Source organism: Euprymna scolopes, chromosome 3, assembly GCF_053919585.1.
Source record: "Euprymna scolopes isolate OS-2025 chromosome 3, ASM5391958v1, whole genome shotgun sequence".
In the NCBI taxonomy this organism is placed as follows: domain Eukaryota; kingdom Metazoa; phylum Mollusca; class Cephalopoda; order Sepiida; family Sepiolidae; genus Euprymna; species Euprymna scolopes.
The window spans coordinates 166,939,230-166,958,505 of record NC_136484.1 but is presented as its reverse complement, the minus strand read 5'-3'; the positions used below and the strand labels follow the sequence as shown (position 1 = coordinate 166,958,505).

Sequence of the window (19,276 nt, the reverse complement as noted above, 5' to 3'; positions counted from 1 at the left end):
AAGACAAAATTTCAAGACATTTATTGGACAACTTTTAAGTCCAAAGTTAATTTAGAAAAAAACTGTGCTGCACTAGGTGTATCAGAATTTTTTTGGAATAAATAAAATATAAAAAACTCGTAATTTCTCTTTTTAAAGTGGGTTGTTTATTTTCTTCCAAAATAAACTATTAAAGTTTATTTTCTTCCAAAATAAACTATTAAAGTTGTTTAAAAAATAATAAAAATATTTTTTATTTTTTAAAAAACAGTGTTTACAAAGTGCCTGCGCATATAACAATTTTTATTTATTGTAATGAAATGAATTGAATTTTACGAGTCAAATATTTTTTAATTTTTTCACTTTAAAAATTTATTAAAATTTTTCTATGTGTTCAACTTTTACGATATTTTCATGTTCAATGTGAAATTTTATGCTCTTTCCAATAAACTGAATATAATATTCTAGCAAGCGTTTTTCTTAAAATTTACCCCTCCCTCCCATTTTGAAATGTCTATTAAAATGAAAATTTTCTCACCTCAAATTTATATATCCCAAATTGAAGATAAAAGATCAATAATTAAAATAAGCTAATTTTTTAAGCAACAGCAAAAAAATAATTTGCAAATTTACCTGTAAAGTCCAAAGTTTAAAACCTTTTTTAAAAAAAAAAAAAAAAAAACCACGTTGAATGTTTTTTTTAAGTGAAACCTTATAATCTTGTTATATTGTCCAGAGAATTTCGTACAATTATGACAATTTTTTCTATTTCATTCAATGTTTTTCTTTTTAGATATTTATAAAAAAAAAAAACCCAATTTACTCAATAAAGAAGAAATAAAATATATTAAATCAAAAACTCTTGTATTTCTTTGGGAAGAAGAAAAAAAAATTGAAAATTTGTCGAGTGTTTTTTTTTTAAAGGCAAGACTGATAAGTAAAATGTGATCATTTTTCATGTATGGTGACCCATATTTTCACGCACAGGCTTGACGACTCACGGTATGTGTTGTTTTTATGTTTTATAGCCCTTTTGTCCATCTGTATTTCAAAACAAGGAGAAAGACAAGAAACACCGGCTTGCTAACACCGGTTAATGCTTACCTAATGGCGGTCTTTTCAAATGATTCCTTAAAAAAATTCTTTTATTTAAAAATACATGGAATATAAAATATAAATATGGACAAATTCTCATAAATGAAGAATGGAAGCATCCATTGATTAGTATTTTATATAGGTAAGTGATTTTTTTGAATTTATATATATTTATTATATTTAGATTAAGTTAAAATTTGTTGAATTTCGTGAAATCTTTTTTTAATGAAAACCGATTAAAAAAATTGTATATTTTTCGATGAAACCTTTTATTATTTTAGTTTGGTCTTTGCTCCTTTTATTGAAAAAAAAAAAAGAGGGTTTAAATTACATTATTCCTATTGTTATAAGCTTCGAAAGATAGTGAGTCTAATTAATCACTCCTTTTTTAATGGCGACTTCTGACACTTCTAGTGCTGCACTCATACCCACTCCCCTTTTTTAAAAATGGAAAATAAATAAATAAATACGTTATGCTTTCAAAATTTTCCATTCTTACGCAAATAAGGTTCAAAAGCTGGAACTTTTTGGGGCACACTTTTTTTTTGTGTGTAAATTTATTTTTTCTACGAGTGTCGCGCATTTTAATTGTACACATTTTCGGTGCTTATAGATCAGTCCGCATGGCTGTCTAAATTAATTCAGTTAAATCTGGCAACGAGTTATGACAATGCAAAATTAAAATCAGGTTCCTGAAACGGAAACACATTTGATATTTTTATTGATACATTGGTTTTCTTCAAGATCAGCACCTTTGTGTTGACAAAGGCTTTCAAAAGGGTTTTTACGATATGGAAAAAAAAAAAAAAAAGTGGTGGTTATGCACTTATGTTACCGTGCTATCTAAAAAAAAAAAGAAGAAAAGTATTTTCAAGTTAAATTCAAGATTCATGATATATCTTTTATTCAATTGTTAGGTGAAAGTACAGGTTAGTTACAAAATACCCTCCCCTCATGTTAAGAATGGCTTTCAAAATAACATCATTATTTCAATATGTAACATAAGTACCAAAAATTTTATGCATTTTTTATGCTGACAACGAATATCACAGTTAATTTTGGGGCTGATAAATAGTTTACCAGACATGAAAACATTTGTTATCTTCTTCTATTATATAATCTCACTTGTCTGTTTAAATGTATGTATGTATGTATGTCTGCCTAAAACTTTTGAGAGGCGACAGATTTTCATGAGATCAGTATCGTTAATGAAAAGCTTTAAAATGACTGCAATTTTCTGGCGATTAGTTTTGTAGTACACGTAGTATTATTTTGCGCTGTTGGATTTTTGCGGATTCACTTTATTTTTGTTCAATTAAATCGTATATTACTCTTATTATTCTGCATTGACCGACCAGTTTTTCCATGAATGTTGTCTCGACATAGCTCAGCAGTTTACGTAAAACGGCCGAAATATTGCGAAGACGATCAGCAAATGAAAAATCGTTTGACCATACGTCATTACAAATGCGCTGAAAATCTCAGCAGACGACAGTTAATAAATTGCAAGAAAATAGTTTTAACCGCGAAAAATTAAATTAAAAAAATAAAGTAAAATAAAAAAATAAATCATAAAGTGTAGACGTCAACATGAATCTAACGAACTTGGATAATATTTTACAGTCGCCGAACCCTTAATTCTTATAATAATAAAGCAGTATATTTTGCCGTATAACCGACATTAAGAAAAAAGAGAGAAAGAAACAAAGAAGAAAAAAGAAGGTATTTCTGCATTTATGAACCCGCGATTTGCACGAAGTTACTCGGGTGTGTTCGGCGGATGACGGGAACAACCGGGAACGGTGGACGAGTAGTTTTCTGGATATTAAGACATTTTCGAATGTACTAATTTATGAATTTCAGTGGTTGTCGCCATTCTTAACATGGGAAGGGTGTGTGTAACATTAACAATGTGTTTTTTGTAATAAGGCTCGCCTGGCCGTTTCCGGTTATTTCCGTTATCTGTCGGGCACACCTGAGTAACTTCGCGGAAATCGCAGATTCATAAATGCAGAAGTACTAAAAAAAGAAGTTTTTAAAAACTTTTCTTCCAAAAAATGTTTTTATTTGTTGCTATAAAGAAAATATTGGTATTTTTTTACGACCTGCCCCAGCGTAGTATGAACACCCTCAACCACCACATGTTAAGAACGGCTTTCGGAATGCCCCCATGTTAAGAACGGCTTTTGAGGTTGAGGGGGTTATTCCGAAAGCCGTTCTTAACATGGGGAGGTTGGGGTGTTTATAATACGCTGGCGCACGTCGTAAAAAATTACCGAAAATATATTTATTCGTAAAACTAACGCTCGTTGTAATTACTATCTAATAATTGCATTTTTTCTAGCGTTTTAAAATTTGATCAGCGTTCATTCGGCTTCTTCCGTCAATTTACACAAGTTCCTGGGATATGACGAGGCAACATCACGGAAATACGGGTCAGTAAATGCAGAAGTACCGAAAATCCTATCTAAGAAAATTACACGGTTCGTATTATACATTACCGATGCAGTGATGATGCACACAGAAGAAAACAGCACTACTGCAGTTTAGCATCCACAAGCAAATTAGTCGTTTTCATTTAAGGAGAGTTCTGTCCGCTCAACGCTGCTACCCCCCTCTCCATTTTAAAAATGAATTTCTAAATTTGCTTGGGAATATTATTGTAGACGTGCCGAAAATAAATAAATAGCATAAAGAGATTAATTTCGCTTTTTAATACCACCGAACATGATATTTACGGTTACTCGGTAAAGAAAATATACTTAATTCGATGTTGTGTTTTTTTTTTTTTACTTACCTGTTCGAGGCCAATCGTATTTGAAGGTTGCCGGGTCGCGTCCGCTATGTTCTATTTTTTGCGTGATTGCATCACCGATGGCTAAAAGACCTCCACACGAAACTGTGTTGGTAAGAAGAAGGTACTTGCTGAAAAGGCTACCAACTGCTTTGCGGAGTTTCGAAAAAGACATCGTTTTTAGATTTTTTTTAATCTGAAATCTTCTGTTTTCGACGAATGTCGCCGCCTTTATTTTTGTTTTCGAGAAGAGAGAAGAATTTGTCTCTTTTCTTTAGCAACTATTTGTGCTGCTCGGGTATGAAGCCGGGTAGTGCGACCCGCGGCGAATGCGTGTCGTCAACGTAACGTTTTACTGCTGAAAAAAAAAGAAAAAGAAAAACAAACAAATCAGAAGCTAAGAAAACCAATAATGATTACGTACCAGGAAAACACGTGTTAAGTTTGATATGATGAATGAATGGAAGAATTAAAGTCACTTGTGCAGTTTAAGGATCCTGCTGAAATGTTATTATTTAGAAAAACATTCTTAATATGGAGCGGGGGCTTTTAACAATTCTGTACTTTTACCTAACGGCGGACCTGAACGAGAATCATCCTCCCCCCTCTATAATTTTTTATAGTATGTTTGTTTTCGTATGCAGTAAGTTTTCGAGATTAGGGGTGTTTATTCCGAAAGCCGTTCTTAACATGGGGAAGTTGGGTGGGGAGGTGTTTATACTATGCCGCTGGCGTTAGGTCGTAATTTTTTTACAACAAAAAAACTGCATATTACCGTTTAGAATTATAGGGGATGATGCGATTCTCGTTCAGGTCCGACAAATCATTTTTTTTTTTTTTTACAATTACTCGAATGTTTTAAAGAAAAATTACAATATCGTGGCATTTTACAATTTTGTTATTAATATTATAAATATTTGTTAGATTAAATTAAGTGGTTGAAAAAAAAATCGTTTTTTCTTAGTAAAATAGTTACCTCCCTTAGAACAATAGATTAAATTCCCGATTAACTTGTACACTAACATTTACGCAAATTAATCCAGTATTTGTGTCTTAAAATTAAATTTGATCAATAAACTATTTCTAGCCGGTATTATGACGACTACTGAATCGTGTCCATTGATCTTAATGTAAAGCAGAAAATGACGGACGAGGCCTTTCGCCATTAAAATGTTTTTTTTTTTCGTGGTTAAAAAATAGTTAATAAATTTGCCTAACTTTTTGTGTACAGTTTTTTGTAAACTTAACACGTAAGTACACAATATGTGGGTGTTATTTTGTTTATTTTGCTAGCAGTTGGGTTAAAACCAGATCAGCATCAAAAGCTTACTCTAATCTGACAGAAAACAAACTCCGAACTTATCGTAAGAATCAATTTACGTGATTTTTGGTGTACGATTTTTTTTTTCTGTCACGGGTGCATACATCATAACAGATTTTTCGGTGTTGATTTGGAATTACACTTATTTAAAAAAAATAAAAAAGGCACAGAAAAATCTTTATCATGTATGTTGTAAGAAATTCCATATACAACTGCCATCTTTCTTTTAGGCCGGCCACACAGTTCTAGTAGCCGGTCTGTGATTGATTTAAATTTGAATGTGTCAGGTGATTTAACTTGGCATGCTTTTTGTATCATGCTATTATTTTTCAGTCTAAGAGAAATTTGGAAACAGGATAGACTCAAACCACAGCGGCTCTCTCTCGAGGCAGCCAAGACAGTTCCTTCATGGACACCAAACAGTTAGTGAACGAAGGCTATATCTCTACAAGCAGAGACAACTTATATTGCTGTATTTATCCTAATTGAGGTAGACATTCAAAAACTGTTCTGCATGTTTATTTTCCAAATATTGGATCTTATCTCATTTCATTTTGAGTCCCGTGGGGCTCACATTATCCCTAATTATAGGTGCCATCATTCCCGCCGAATTTACCATGAACATTCATGGATCCTTCCAAAGGAACAACGAACTAACATTCCAACAATAGGAATTTGAACTAAAGGCTTGTGGGGGTCGCCTGGCCTTTTTTTGGGAACTGACTTCCTCCATAAATAATAAAAATAAAAATAAGAAATCTTATGTGCAACACAAACGGAGGTTTATTTCCAGAATAGAAATAACAAACAATAACAAGTTAAAACATAGTTCTCAATATTTCAGAGTTCTTTTTTTTGAGTTCATATGAAAGATGGAGAGTCTCTTTTTTTGTGTTCTTTGAATGTTCAAATTTGTAACAGAGACAATATTAATGTTCGTCTGTTAAAAGAGAGTATTCATGCGCGGAGCAGTGGAAATGAAATAATTGATGTTTGCACACGTGGTAAGTCCATATGAGAAAGCGTTGAATGAGTCGGAAGAGTTTAAAGAGACGAAAGAATGCTCGAAAGGCTAAGAGACTAAAGAGATAGATTTTGTGTTTGTGCATGTTTATATTCGATTTGATCGGCTCCAAACGAGCTCTAGAAAATCAGTTTTAAAATGTGTCCTAGGAGGAATTCCATTGGATGGAAGACATCACATGGGGTGCTTTCAACTAGGTCCGCACCTTTGGTATATAAAGGTCACGCCGGAATTTGCGTGGGTGTCATTCTTCATTTTTTTAACGCGCCGAAACAATCAATTGCACTGCGCGCCTAAATTGTATTTAACGATTTTAAATTTGAATATTAAACTGTGCCAACTGGCACAAATACTCCCCCCAGATTGGAAAAAAAAAAGTTTTTTTCAATATGTAATGTATTCCTTGAAATGTTTCGGCCAGTGGACTTTCCTACCAGTTTTTGTCGTGGGTTTGGTGTCCTCGTCATTTTCTGCTGGACTCCCATGTTCTAAGGGAATTTGTCTGAGGGTATTCCTCAATGTATGCTGGTTTAATTCGGTCGATCGCGATGTTGTCTTTCCTGTCTTTCCGTTTTTGTGCAATTAATTCCATAGTTAACGAACTGGAATTTAGTGAAGTTATTGCAGCTCGTGATAATGCGTCCGCCACGATGTTTTCTTGCCCCTTGACGTATCTGATGTCTGTGGAATATTGGGCAATATAATCAAGGTGTCTGATTTCTCTTGGACCATATTTATCTACATGCGTATGCAGTGCATATGTTAACGGTTTATGGTCAGTGTAAATACAGAAGTTTCTTCCTTCTAACAGATGTCTAAAATGTTTAATTGACAAATAAATTGCTAATAGCTCCCTTGAAAAGGTACTGTACTTTGTCTGTGTTTTGCTCAGTTTGGCTGAGAAAAACGATATAGGGGTCATTGTATCCCCTGTCAGTTGATGTATAACTGCTCCTACAGCTATGTCTGACGCGTCTGTTGTAAGTGTAAGCTTCGATTCTTCGCTGTCCTTAATATAATTCAATTTTGTGAAATTGACTAAGGCAGTTTTAGCTTGATGGAAAGCTTTTAAAGCTGATCCGTCCAGTTTTAATTGTTGGTTTTTCGTTTTGTTCTTCAATAATGACGTTAACGGTGCAAGGATTGTGGAACAGTTGGGTAAAAATCGTCTGTAATAATTAATTATACCTATGAATCGACAAACTTGTCTAACAGACGTAGGTTGTGGAAAATCCGTAATGGCGCTTACTTTTTCGGGTAATGGTGATATACCATCCTTATCAATTGAATGTCCAAGGAAGTTTACTTCTTGCTGACTGAAAATACATTTGTCCAAGTTTATTTTTAAACCGTAATGGGACAGTTTTTGAAAAACTTGTTCCAAGTGTTGTTTATGTTCGTTGAGGTTTCTACTAGCAATTAGGACATCGTCCACGTAAGCGAATACGAATGGAAGGTCCCTAAAAACCTCGTCTATTAACCTTTGGAAGGTTTGACAAGCGTTCCTAAGTCCGAATGGCATTCTGACGAATTCGTAAAGTCCAAATGGTGTGGTCAGTGCTGTTTTGTGGATATCTTCATCCGCCACCGGTATTTGGTAATAACGCTTTTACTAAATCCAGTTTGGAAAATACCGTGGCATTTTGCAGTCCGATTGCAAAATCGTGAATGTGTGGGATAGGATATCTATCCGGTACAGTTTGTGCATTTAATCTCCAGAAATCGCCGCATGGACGCCATGTTGTCGCGTCTGCTTTCTGTACCATGTGTAGAGGAGATGACCATGCACTTTTGGAAGGTCGGATAATTCCTTGTTGCAACATGCGTTGAAATTCGTCTTTTGCGATCTTGTACTTATCCGGCTTCAGACATCTGGGGGTGGCGTAGACTGGCTGTCTATTCGTTTTAATATAATGCTTTGCAGTATGTTTAATATTATCCGTGACTTTGAATGGCTGAGTAAGTTGTGGGTATTTTTGAAACAGCCGATGAATGTACGTCTCTTCAGGTAAGGCAGAACTAATCCCAGTAGACTGGTATCTTGTGGTGATACCTTTAATGACGATTTTTGTTTGGTTATCAGTCAGTGTGCGACTAGTCATGTCTACCGATAGATTAAACCATGCTAGAAAATCTGTTCCTATTATTGGTGTCGTCACGTTGGCTATGGTAAAAATCCACGGAAATGTGCGGCGCAGGCCGAGATTGACGTCTAAATATTTTTCACCGTATGTTGGTATTTGTGTGCCATTAGCTGCTTGGAGGTGGTAAGGCTGTGGAATAGCTTTTTGTTTACGTAGAGGTGGTATCACGCTGATTTCAGCTCCAGTGTCTATTAAGAAGTTATATCCATGATTATTATCACGAATAAAAAATAAACGACCTTTAGTGGAAAATCCAGCGACAGTCGTCGTCTCTACTGGCCGGAAGATTCGTTTCCCTGATTCTTGTTTTTAAAAGAACAAGGATAAGTGCAACGCCGAGCTTGTGTGCCGAATTTTTTGTGGTAAAAACAGATTTCGTTCGCTCGTTCCCGTGTGTTGCTTCGACCTTGACTAAGACTTCGTTTTCGGTAGTCCGATCGTTTATTAAATGAGTAACGATGGTTTATTTGCGTTAATTCCTGCACTTGTCGAGTGAGATTTTCGACCGTCATTTTTAGTCCTGATATATCGTCGTCGCACGTCTGTTTCTGCTGTGCTTGTGCTGAGTTTACTTTGCGGTGCCTCAGATTTTCATGGATTCGATCTGCCATATCGGCGAGTTTTTCAATATTTGTCTCTTCCGTTGTGGGTGCTAGGATTTGTACTGTTGTGTCTGGAAGTTTATCCAGCCACAGACTTCTCATTATATTTTCGGACATTTTGTTGTCCCCTAGCAATGTACGCATGTATCGCAAAAGTTGTGACGGAGTGCGATCTCCCAATTCTACTTGGGTGAAAAGATTGCGTAACCTTGTTTTGTTTGAAAAGCCTGTCCGTCGTAAGATAGCCTTCTTAAGTTCGTCATATGGGTTGTCTTCAGGCACATTCTCTAATAAATCCGCCACCTCTCTGATGACGTCTGCCGGGAGTTTTTCCACCAAGTAACAGTATTTGGTTCGTTGAGACGTTATTCGCTTTGCGTCGAAAAGGGCCTGGATTTGGATAAACCAGGTCTTTATGTTGGTAGGATTAAATGCTGGTATATTTACCGTTAACGTTGCCAGAGGTTTTTCAACACAGGAAGGTTCCATGTTTGTTTTCTTCGCTCGAAAGTGATTTCAAAGCCTTTAAACTGTCCACTGACTTTTTCCGATGACGCGGAGCTTGAAACTGTGGTCGAAAGAAAATTGTCGCTTTTGCCGCTGAGTCATGGTTGTTTAATAGCTTATAATATTCCGTTGTGCATATGATTTCTGCATCGGGTCACCAACTTGTGGGGGTCGCCTGGCCTTTTTTTGGGAACTGACTTCCTCCACAAATAATAAAAATAAAAATAAGAAATCTTATGTGCAACACAAACGGAGGTTTATTTCCAGAATAGAAATAACAAACAATAACAAGTTAAAACATAGTTCTCAATATTTCAGAGTTCTTTTTTTTGAGTTCATATGAAAGATGGAGAGTCTCTTTTTTTGTGTTCTTTGAATGTTCAAATTTGTAACAGAGACAATATTAATGTTCGTCTGTTAAAAGAGAGTATTCATGCGCGGAGCAGTGGAAATGAAATAATTGATGTTTGCACGCGTGGTAAGTCCATATGAGAAAGCGTTGAATGAGTCGGAAGAGTTTAAAGAGACGAAAGAATGCTCGAAAGGCTAAGAGACTAAAGAGATAGATTTTGTGTTTGTGCATGTTTATATTCGATTTGATCGGCTCCAAACGAGCTCTAGAAAATCAGTTTTAAAATGTGTCCTGGGAGGAATTCCATTGGATGGAAGACATCACATGGGGTGCTTTCAACTAGGTCCGCACCTTTGGTATATAAAGGTCACGCCGGAATTTGCGTGGGTGTCATTTTTCATTTTTTTAACACGCCGAAACAATCAATTGCACTGCGTGCCTAAATTGTATTTAACGATTTTAAATTTGAATATTAAACTGTGCTAACTGGCACAGGCTCCATGCGTATGGAAGCAAATCGAGCCACCGTTTTGCAAAAGAACTTTCATTGCTGTTACTTGTGAATAAATTTTGAGTTTAAAGGTATGGCTTTTGTTTGTGGAATTCATTTGCTTCTGCAGGGAGGAAATTGAGACGTGTGAGAAAGAAATTTCTTACAACGTACTCGGCGCGGAACAAAGGCGTCATATTTAAAAAAAAAAAAATCATGTGGCGGACGTACACGAGTGAGGACTCCATTGTGAAATACGAATTTAGATAAAAATGGCACCGGTAAAAATGGTAAAAATGGCACGTAATGGATAAATAAGAAAAAACGGCGGCTGACGTATACGAGTGCTACCCCTATAGCGAAATACACATTGGTTCCAATGTTGTACGCAGTTCGACTTAGGGAGCAATAGGTACTGCCAAAATTCATCAAAGAATTACCCCACCCTATATGTAATACGATGTAACTTTATTATAAATTAATATTATCAGTATAACTTTTGGCTTGGGATGTGCATTTTGGAAAATCTGTGATTTCCGACCATTTTTGGCTAATTTTGGGGTAATTTTGACCCATTTTGGACTCTGAGATACCCTAAAAAGCCCTATACTTGTGGGATAGCCAATGGGAATGTTAGATTTAATGATACAAATGCATTTATAGTCAAAAAATGCACCCTGTGGCTTTCAATAAATGATTAAGTGTGTTCAGGGGCGAAATTTGGGCCATTTTCATGCGTTGACGCGGTCAAATCACGTATGAGGTCAGCGACCCTCCAATTTTGACCCGTTTTGAAAAAAATCACTTGTTCCCATCTATTTACATATAAATGAAGGTAATAAGCCACTTTTGGCATTTATTTGAAAAATTTTGTTTCTATAGCCTACCCCTACTAAAAATGTTTCAAAATTATCTGACAGCTTTTCACTTTTCACGTTATAAGCCTCTCTATACATGGCCTCATCGACATGAGACCATTTCATTTCTCCTACTAATCTCACCAAAATAAAAAATATCCATCAAAAAAGCAAAACAAGCCAAAATGAAAAAAAAAAAAAACTATAATAAATAAATAAATTAAAAAAAAAATCTATAACAAATAAATAAATAAAAAAAACTATAACAAATAAATAAATAAAAAAAACTATAACAAATAAATAAATGAAAAAAAACTATAACAAATAAATAAATAAAAAAAACTATAACAAATAAATAAATAAAAAAAATCTATAACAAAAAAAAAATCTGTAACAAATAAATAAATAAAAAAAAATCTAGGTGCTCCCTAAGTCGAACTGCGTACAACATCGGAGCCGATGTGTATTTCGCTAAAGGGGTAGCACTCGTATACTGTCAGAAATTCCATAACCAATGCCATTTTGTTTGCCCGCTTAACATGATTTGCTAGACGGTCTTTGATTGGTTCTTTGAAGGTGCCAATTTTGTATTACATGTGCATATTTTTCAGTCTGATCAATGAACAAGGAACAGTAAAGACTCACAAAGCGGTGCTCTGTTATAGAGCGCCAGGATTTTACCTTCTTGGACACCAAACAGTGGGTGGACGAAGGACATTTCTCTAAATACAGAAACAACATAATTGCTGAACTTATTTTACCCAATGAGGATATTCTACAGTGTTCGGCATGATATATTTGATTATGGGAAATTATTCCTATTTCTTCCAGAGACCACGAGGTCCTAAAATATGCCGTATTGGGCGACAACATTCACACCGTGTTCAACCATGTACAACATGGAACCTTCTAAAAGGAAGCCTGAACTAACATTCCCACAGAGGAATCATAACTAAAGGCTCCATTGCAATGGATAGCAAATTCAGCCACTGTTTTTGCAAGGGACTTACCGTTAACCAAAGAACTTTCATTTCTGATACATCTTGAATAAAATTTGAGTTTTAAAAGGTATGGCTTTTGTTTGTGGAATTTCATTTGCTATCTGCAGGGAGGGAAATTGAGTGTGTAGGGAAGAAATTTCTTACATCTCATTTTTTTGCAAAAACAAGCCAGGTTAGATTCTCGTTTTTAATGCAAATATCTAGAATCATTTTAAGCGCTAGTAACAAAAAAAATATATATATATATAAATATATATATTTATAAATTCTTGATTTAAGACGAGCTGAAATTTTTTTTTTCTTCTTAATTGGAAGAGATTAATGGTAAATGTTTGTTTCGTTAAATCAAATGTAATTATTTCGTTTGAAGTAACTTATGTCTCAAAATCTATAAGACAGTGATATTTGTTGCAGTGCACTTCTAAAAAATGAATAAGTAAAAGATTTTGAAATTCTTCTCACGTTTTAAGTAACGTTAGATAATAATTTAATTCGACCTTATATTTGGTCGTAGATTGCTAGCGTATCTTAATTGCATTTTTTTCCCGAATTTAAGATCCCACGGGGATTGTATACGTCTTATAACAAAAAAAAAAAACAAAAAAAACTTTGATTCAATTTCTGTAGACGTCAAAAAAAAAAAAAAAAAAGAACTCACAGTATTTAGCCGTTAATGATTCTTTCTCAATTTAAATGTTAATTGTGTTATATTGACTCATCAAATTAATTAATTAATTTGAAATTGAGATTGCTAATATTTGATTTGTATTTTGATGCCATGTTTTAATGTATTAATGGTGTGTACATTGTTGTCATTTTTCAAATGAATGTGAATTGAAAATTTATTGAAAAAAATCTTAAGCGAAGGTAAGGGATTATTTCGCATTAATAGTGCGGTAAAGTGGTTGGAAAGTAACGACCCTTCTCCAAACTTTTTCAAATCCCGAGCAGTGGTAATTAGAGGATGGTTGAGTGACCTTGATGTATTAATTGACCAAATTCTTCTCAAAACCCCGAAGAAGAGAAACTTCAGATCTGCGAGGCTTCAGAAAGGTTTTCTTCAGAAATAGAAGAAAAATTGCTTTCTTTAAAATTGAAATTAAATACGCCTCAAGTTATGCAATGTTTCGAGGGCTATGCCGGTCAAGATGGAATTGGATTGTCCAAAATTTGTCGGTATGTCCACAGATGATAAATTTTCATTCAGAACATTTCTGAACAAATTCGAATTTTGCATGGAAAGTTTAAATAAAGCTGACAAATTATTAGTGTTGAAATCAAAACTAGAGGGTGATGTGTTTGACGTAATCTCCAGCTTAGATATAACCACAGATAATTATGATATAGCCCTAAAATTGTTAAGGGAAAAATATTTAAATCCTGATTTGATTAAAAATCAGATATTTGAGGAGATTATTCCTGCTCCGTCTGCTATAACGGATTTTAAAATTTTGAAGTCGTTTCTCAAAAAAGTTAAGAAAAATTTGACTTAGTTCGACAAGTCCTACGGGACTGATGTTTTTGCTGAAGGTGAGACCTCAGGGTCAGTGATAGCTCACATAATATTTGCTAAGTGTCCTAATGCCATTAGAAGAGAGTTGATGAATAGAAGTGGGGAAAGATACCCTTCACTAAATAATATTATGTCGCATGCATTTGAAGTAATGGAATACCTATTAGCCGCCCCGCTCGATGTTCAGCAGGAAATTTGTGCGCCAAAAAATGGCGCCTTTTCCACCCAAGATGAAAGCCAAAATGGCGTCTTCTTCCCAAAGAGAAGGGGGGGCACTTTATCTTGTAAACTTGTAAACTGTGCCAAGCTAAAGATCATTCAATCAAGAACTATAGTAAGTTTCGCACCTTCGAAGCAAAGTGTCGAAGGGCTACACTAGTCCAGCACCTAACAGCTGCTAAACTCCTGACTGATAAACAATATGGATTCAGGCAAGCCCGTTCAACAGCAGATATCTTAACTAGTTTCTGAACGTATATACCGTTCATTGGATAAAACAGGGGAGGGTAGAGCGGTGGCCCTCGATATATCTAAGGCTTTTGACAGGGTATGGCACGATGGTCTTCTAAGGAAAATTAGATCATATGGAATCACTGGAAGAATTCATAACGTAATTAAATCCTTCTTAAGTAATAGAAAAATCAAAGTTGTCCTCGACGGTCGTACATCCAAACAATACAACATAAATGCGGGAGTACCTCAGGGGTCTATCCTTGGACCTCTATTATTCCTGATATTCATAAACGACCTCCCTGATAAAATTGTTTCGGAGATGGGTATATTTGCCGATGACACCACTCTCTATAACAGATATGAGGGGAAAACAAATGAACACATATCCAAGGAAATGGCAGAAACACTAGAGGATGACCTCCAATCCGTAGTGGAATGGGGACAAAAATGGTTGGTCACATTCAATGCTGCTAAGACTAAGCTTGTTTCCTTCAATAACTACAAGAAACCTTCTCTACCACCAATAGCAATGGCCAAGAACACATTGCCTGAAAGTACTTCTTTTAAACTCCTCGGCCTAACGTTTACAGGGAATATGAACTGGAATAGATACATTGAGAGCATTGCCAAGGCTGCTGCAAGGAAGGTTGGCTCCCTCTACCGTGCTAGAAAACTATTTACGCCTGACAGTATCCTATACCTCTATAAGGCAACCATTCGCCCATGTATGGAGTACTGTTGTCACATCTGCGCTGGTGCATCTGCTGCTTGTCTCTCGCTCCTGGACAGGGTTCAAAAAAGAGTCGCCAACCTGATAGGTCCTGAACTGTCATCTAGGTTTCAGCCTCTGTCCCATCAGTGAGATGTTGCATCCCTCTGCCTGTTCTACAAATACTTCAATGGTGAATGCTCTGACGAACTGCAAACACTTGTACCTCCCCGACGTAACTACCCCCGACAAACCCGACAAGCTACTAAGTCTTATCCCTTTACTACCTTTAGTAGAGATCCCTAGGTGCAAGAAAGCCTTTTACTCCAATAGTTTCTTCCCCAGAACTGCGGATCTTTGGAACTCCCTTCCGGGATTCTGCTTTCCCAACTGCAACAATATGCAGAAGTTCAAGTGTAATGTCAACAAACATCTTTCTACTCATCTCCCTTCATAATGATCCCGCTAATTAAGTCCCTGATAGTAGCCCCCTGCTTCAAAGTGGCACTGTGCCTTGTTTGGGGTGAAAATTGAAAAAAAAAAAAAAAAAAAGAAACAGTTAAATTTATGTACTCGATGTTTGGGTGAGCATGCAGATGCATTTTGTTGTGGTAGTAAGGGTTTTCCTTACCTATGTGCAATATGTGGGTTGAGAACCCATTTTACTGTGATGTGTCCCAAAGGAAATAAATCCTTTGTGGGCCAAACAATATATTCTGAATCACGGAATAGTATTTTTCCCGTCATCAGAATATCTATGAAAGGACACGGACGACCGGTGTATTTCTTCTGTTTAATAGATACTGGGTCACAACATTCGTTTTTCGCCCAGGAAAATCTCAGTAAATTGTGTTCTGAAAAACCCATAAACCACAAGAAGGTTAATATGGGGGTGTACACGCTTATCGGGAGTGACTCCTTAAGATTGAAGGAGTTTCTACATATCGATCAAATTGGGGAATCAAAACCCCTTTAAATTTGCGGCTTTATTCTCCCAAAAATTAAATTTAAAATTCGAAGTGGATAAATTCAATAAAGTTGTCGATAACTTATCTCAGGAAGGTTTCCGGCTATATCCCGGATATACGAATTTGAATGGAACCCACCTTATGGGGATTATTGGATTTGGCCTTCTGAGCAAGTTAAATGATCTCAAGCTAGTTGAAATGCATGACGACATGGAAAATTCATAATTCCGTTTGGTGAGAGCCGACATTTTTTAAAAAAAGGTTTGAATGAGGTAGAATCACCTCCCTTTAATTATATAGTAAAATCACCTCCCTTAAATTATATAGTAAAATCACCTCCCTTAAATTATATAGTAAAATCACTTCTTCAATCCAACATTTACTTGATTGATTCGGGGCTAAATCTGACACTCTCTTATGAGGACGGTTTGAAGCCTTTCTTTTCTGAGTCCGCGGTCGAGCGTGGGGTTGAGACTCTGCTCAGTCTCGATTCATTAGGTATTGAAGAAGATGCTAAGTTGTCAGCTGTGGACAAGAAAAAAATAGAAGAGTTCAAAAACTCTATCGTATGGGAGAGGGGAAAATATCACGTAGACTTACCGTGGTATCATGACAGGATCTCAATGGTAAACATTAACTTTGTGACTTCCTTGAAGGTAATGGAGAGAGTGGCAGAGTCGTTAGAAAGGAAGGGAATGTACAATGAGTACCTCCAAGTGTTTGAGGATTATGAGGAATGTGGAATAGTGGAGCAGTTTTTTGTCCCGCCTGGGAAATATGAAGATTATATTTGGGTTCCTCATAGACCCGTTATTAAGGAGGGAACTGGAGTGACGACAAAAATTTGCCCCGTATTCAACTGCTCCCTAAAACGTTGGGTGGGGCTGTCAATTAATGATGCTGCTTACATGGGTGTGAACTTATCTATTAATTTATTGGATTTATTGCTGGGATTCAGGAAAAATATGTCTTTCTTGGTGATATAAGAAAGGCCTTTTTACAAATTCACCTTAAGTCGGAAGAGGATAAAAACATTTTGTTTTTTCTTTAAAAAAAGGTGACAAATTGTGTACTTACAGGTACAAAACAATTATATTTGGGTTCAATGCTAGCCCCTTCATTCTGAACTTCATTTTGAAATTCCATGCGGAAAAATATGCAAGGATACAGCATCACATGCTATTTCCAACAATTTTTATGTGGATAATCTTGTCACTACCTGTTGTGACAGAGAGTCCCTACTTGCTATTTATCATAATGTTCGTAGCAGGGTGTCAGAGGCAGGCTTCAATTCCAACTGTTCTGAGATACAAGAAAAAATGTTGGAGGTTGGAACTATTTCTTCTCCCTTCCCAACCTTTGAGAAGGTATTGGGTTACTTATATAATCCTGTTTGGGACACATTCAAACTTTCTCCTACTTTAGTGGACCCCGAGGTCAATACTAGTGGTGGGACGATTAATCGGAATCGGAATCGTTAATCGTAAGAATCGTGTATTTTGGGAGGTATCGGAATCGGAATCGCATCCTTAAAAAATACCTTAATTTTCCGATTCCTTCATTACGATTCTTTTAGTGTGATGTTGAAAAAAATAAAGAAATTTCCTGATATTTCTAACCACAAGAGAGAAATGTAGCATGTTATAAAAAGAAACCAAAGAAATTCATTATTAACAGGGCAATGTTTAGTGCCCCTCCCTTACAAGGTTCATTCATTCAGATCTATTGTAATCAAAACTACAAAAGAGTTAACTTGAAAAGAAGTATGCAGGGCTCTACATTGCGAGTAAAAATTAAAAAAAAAACGCTTATCTTTTTGGCGATTGTTTTTTTTTTACTGACAAATCTAATAGTGAATGAAAATGCTTTTTCAACTTATATTTTCTTAAAATAAAACGAGCAAAGTCAAATTATTTAAACAGTAAAAGGTTTAATAGAACAATATACTTTTTTTTCTTTTTTTAAAAGAAGGCTTTTGAAAGAAATATCTCTAAAATGAAATTGATCACGTTGTATTATTTCGCAAAGTTTTAACAGTAGTCGGCTTCTTTTGAAGTTTAAAAAAAATCGACCCCATACCTATCTCTTCCAAACTTACAGTTATTAAATAACCCCTTCGTTAATTTAAGGGTAATTAATTCAATTCAGTCAAGTTTTTTTTTTTTAATTTCATTGAAATAAAATCCATTATTTTTTAAATTTTTTCTCCAGAAAGATAAAACCCTGAATATAATCTTTTTTCTAGAATTTTGAATTGAAAATTAAAAGTGTTTTGCGCAGTTTTTTGCCGAACGAAAAAGAAATTAATATATATATTTTTAAAAGGTTTTGTAATCAATTAATTTTTATGTCTAAATAATATTTACGATTAATTAAATAATTTCATTTTAAAAAGTATTTATAAGAATTTTACTTAAGACTTATAGTTTAGCAATATTGAACCGCATCAACCATGTGTGAATTGAACACAGTCAACCAAAAAAAAAATTCAAAAGAAAATGCATATTTGCATTTCATTATGTAAACTTTTATACATTGGTTTCAAAAATTGAATTCTATAAGTTTTTTTTGTTAACTACCGGTTGGTACAATTTACCGCCCCATCCCTTTATATTTTTTTCTTTTTGTCTTTTTTAGCGGATTATTTCCAATTAATTATCCAAATAAGTGACTAGCTTTAAAACAAAATTTAATAGTAAATTATTTGTTTACAGATAAACTGAATTTTCTAATATGGCCCAAAGTCCAAAAAAAGTCTTGCATGGAAACTTTTTGAAGGTGATGAAGATGATGAGTTGAAAGCCATTTGCAAAGTCTGTCAAATTAAAATATCGCGAGGAATAAAACCATCTAACATGACCACAACCAACATGTTAAAACATTTAACTATGAAGCATCCAAATAAATTGGAGGAGCAAAATAAAAAAGAAAAGGAACAAAAAATTACCAACTAGTCACTCAGAGCAGTTTTATTAGTGAGGGTCGAAATCGCAGTCTTTTTTTTTTTTTTTTTGCCTACGTCACCATCTAGGTGTCACCAATTTTTTTTAACCCTCCTTAACTTCAAAGAGTAAATACAATATATACAACTAAAAAAATAATTTTTTAAAATGCTGATTCTATTCAGGAAAAATTCTTTTAACTAGAAATTAAAACTTAGGTAAAGATAGCTGACTGACAGCAACAGGAGCACTGGTTAACTACTGAACCACGTGGAAAGGTGTAGGGGGGGAGGAAAAAAAGGAAATTAAATGATGATAATAAATTATGATAACCGTCTTTGAAAGGCACTAAACTCCTAAAATTTACTTCTTTAAAATTTTAGGCGGCACTCCCCGGCGATTTTAAAGCACTCTCTCAAAAAAAAAAAAAAAAGAAAAAAAAGAAGATTTAATTTTTAAGGTTTGGGAAAGATATATTTATTATAACCGAATTCCTGTATGAAGACTGGATCTACTTTATTGGAC

At 35.0% G+C, this 19,276-nt stretch overlaps 1 protein-coding gene across 1 annotated transcript in view; it reads right to left on the bottom strand.

Moving 5' to 3' along the window:
• Window positions 1-19,276, bottom strand: part of LOC145260255 (mpv17-like protein 2) — an 80,106-nt gene that overhangs the window by 37,022 nt on the left and 23,808 nt on the right. Inside the window, exon 2 of the mRNA XM_080118084.1 lies at window positions 3,872-4,226. Within this exon, the coding sequence (XP_079974210.1) occupies window positions 3,872-4,043 (172 nt within the window). The 5' untranslated portion in view covers window positions 4,044-4,226. The remainder of the gene's footprint in view (window positions 1-3,871; window positions 4,227-19,276) is intronic.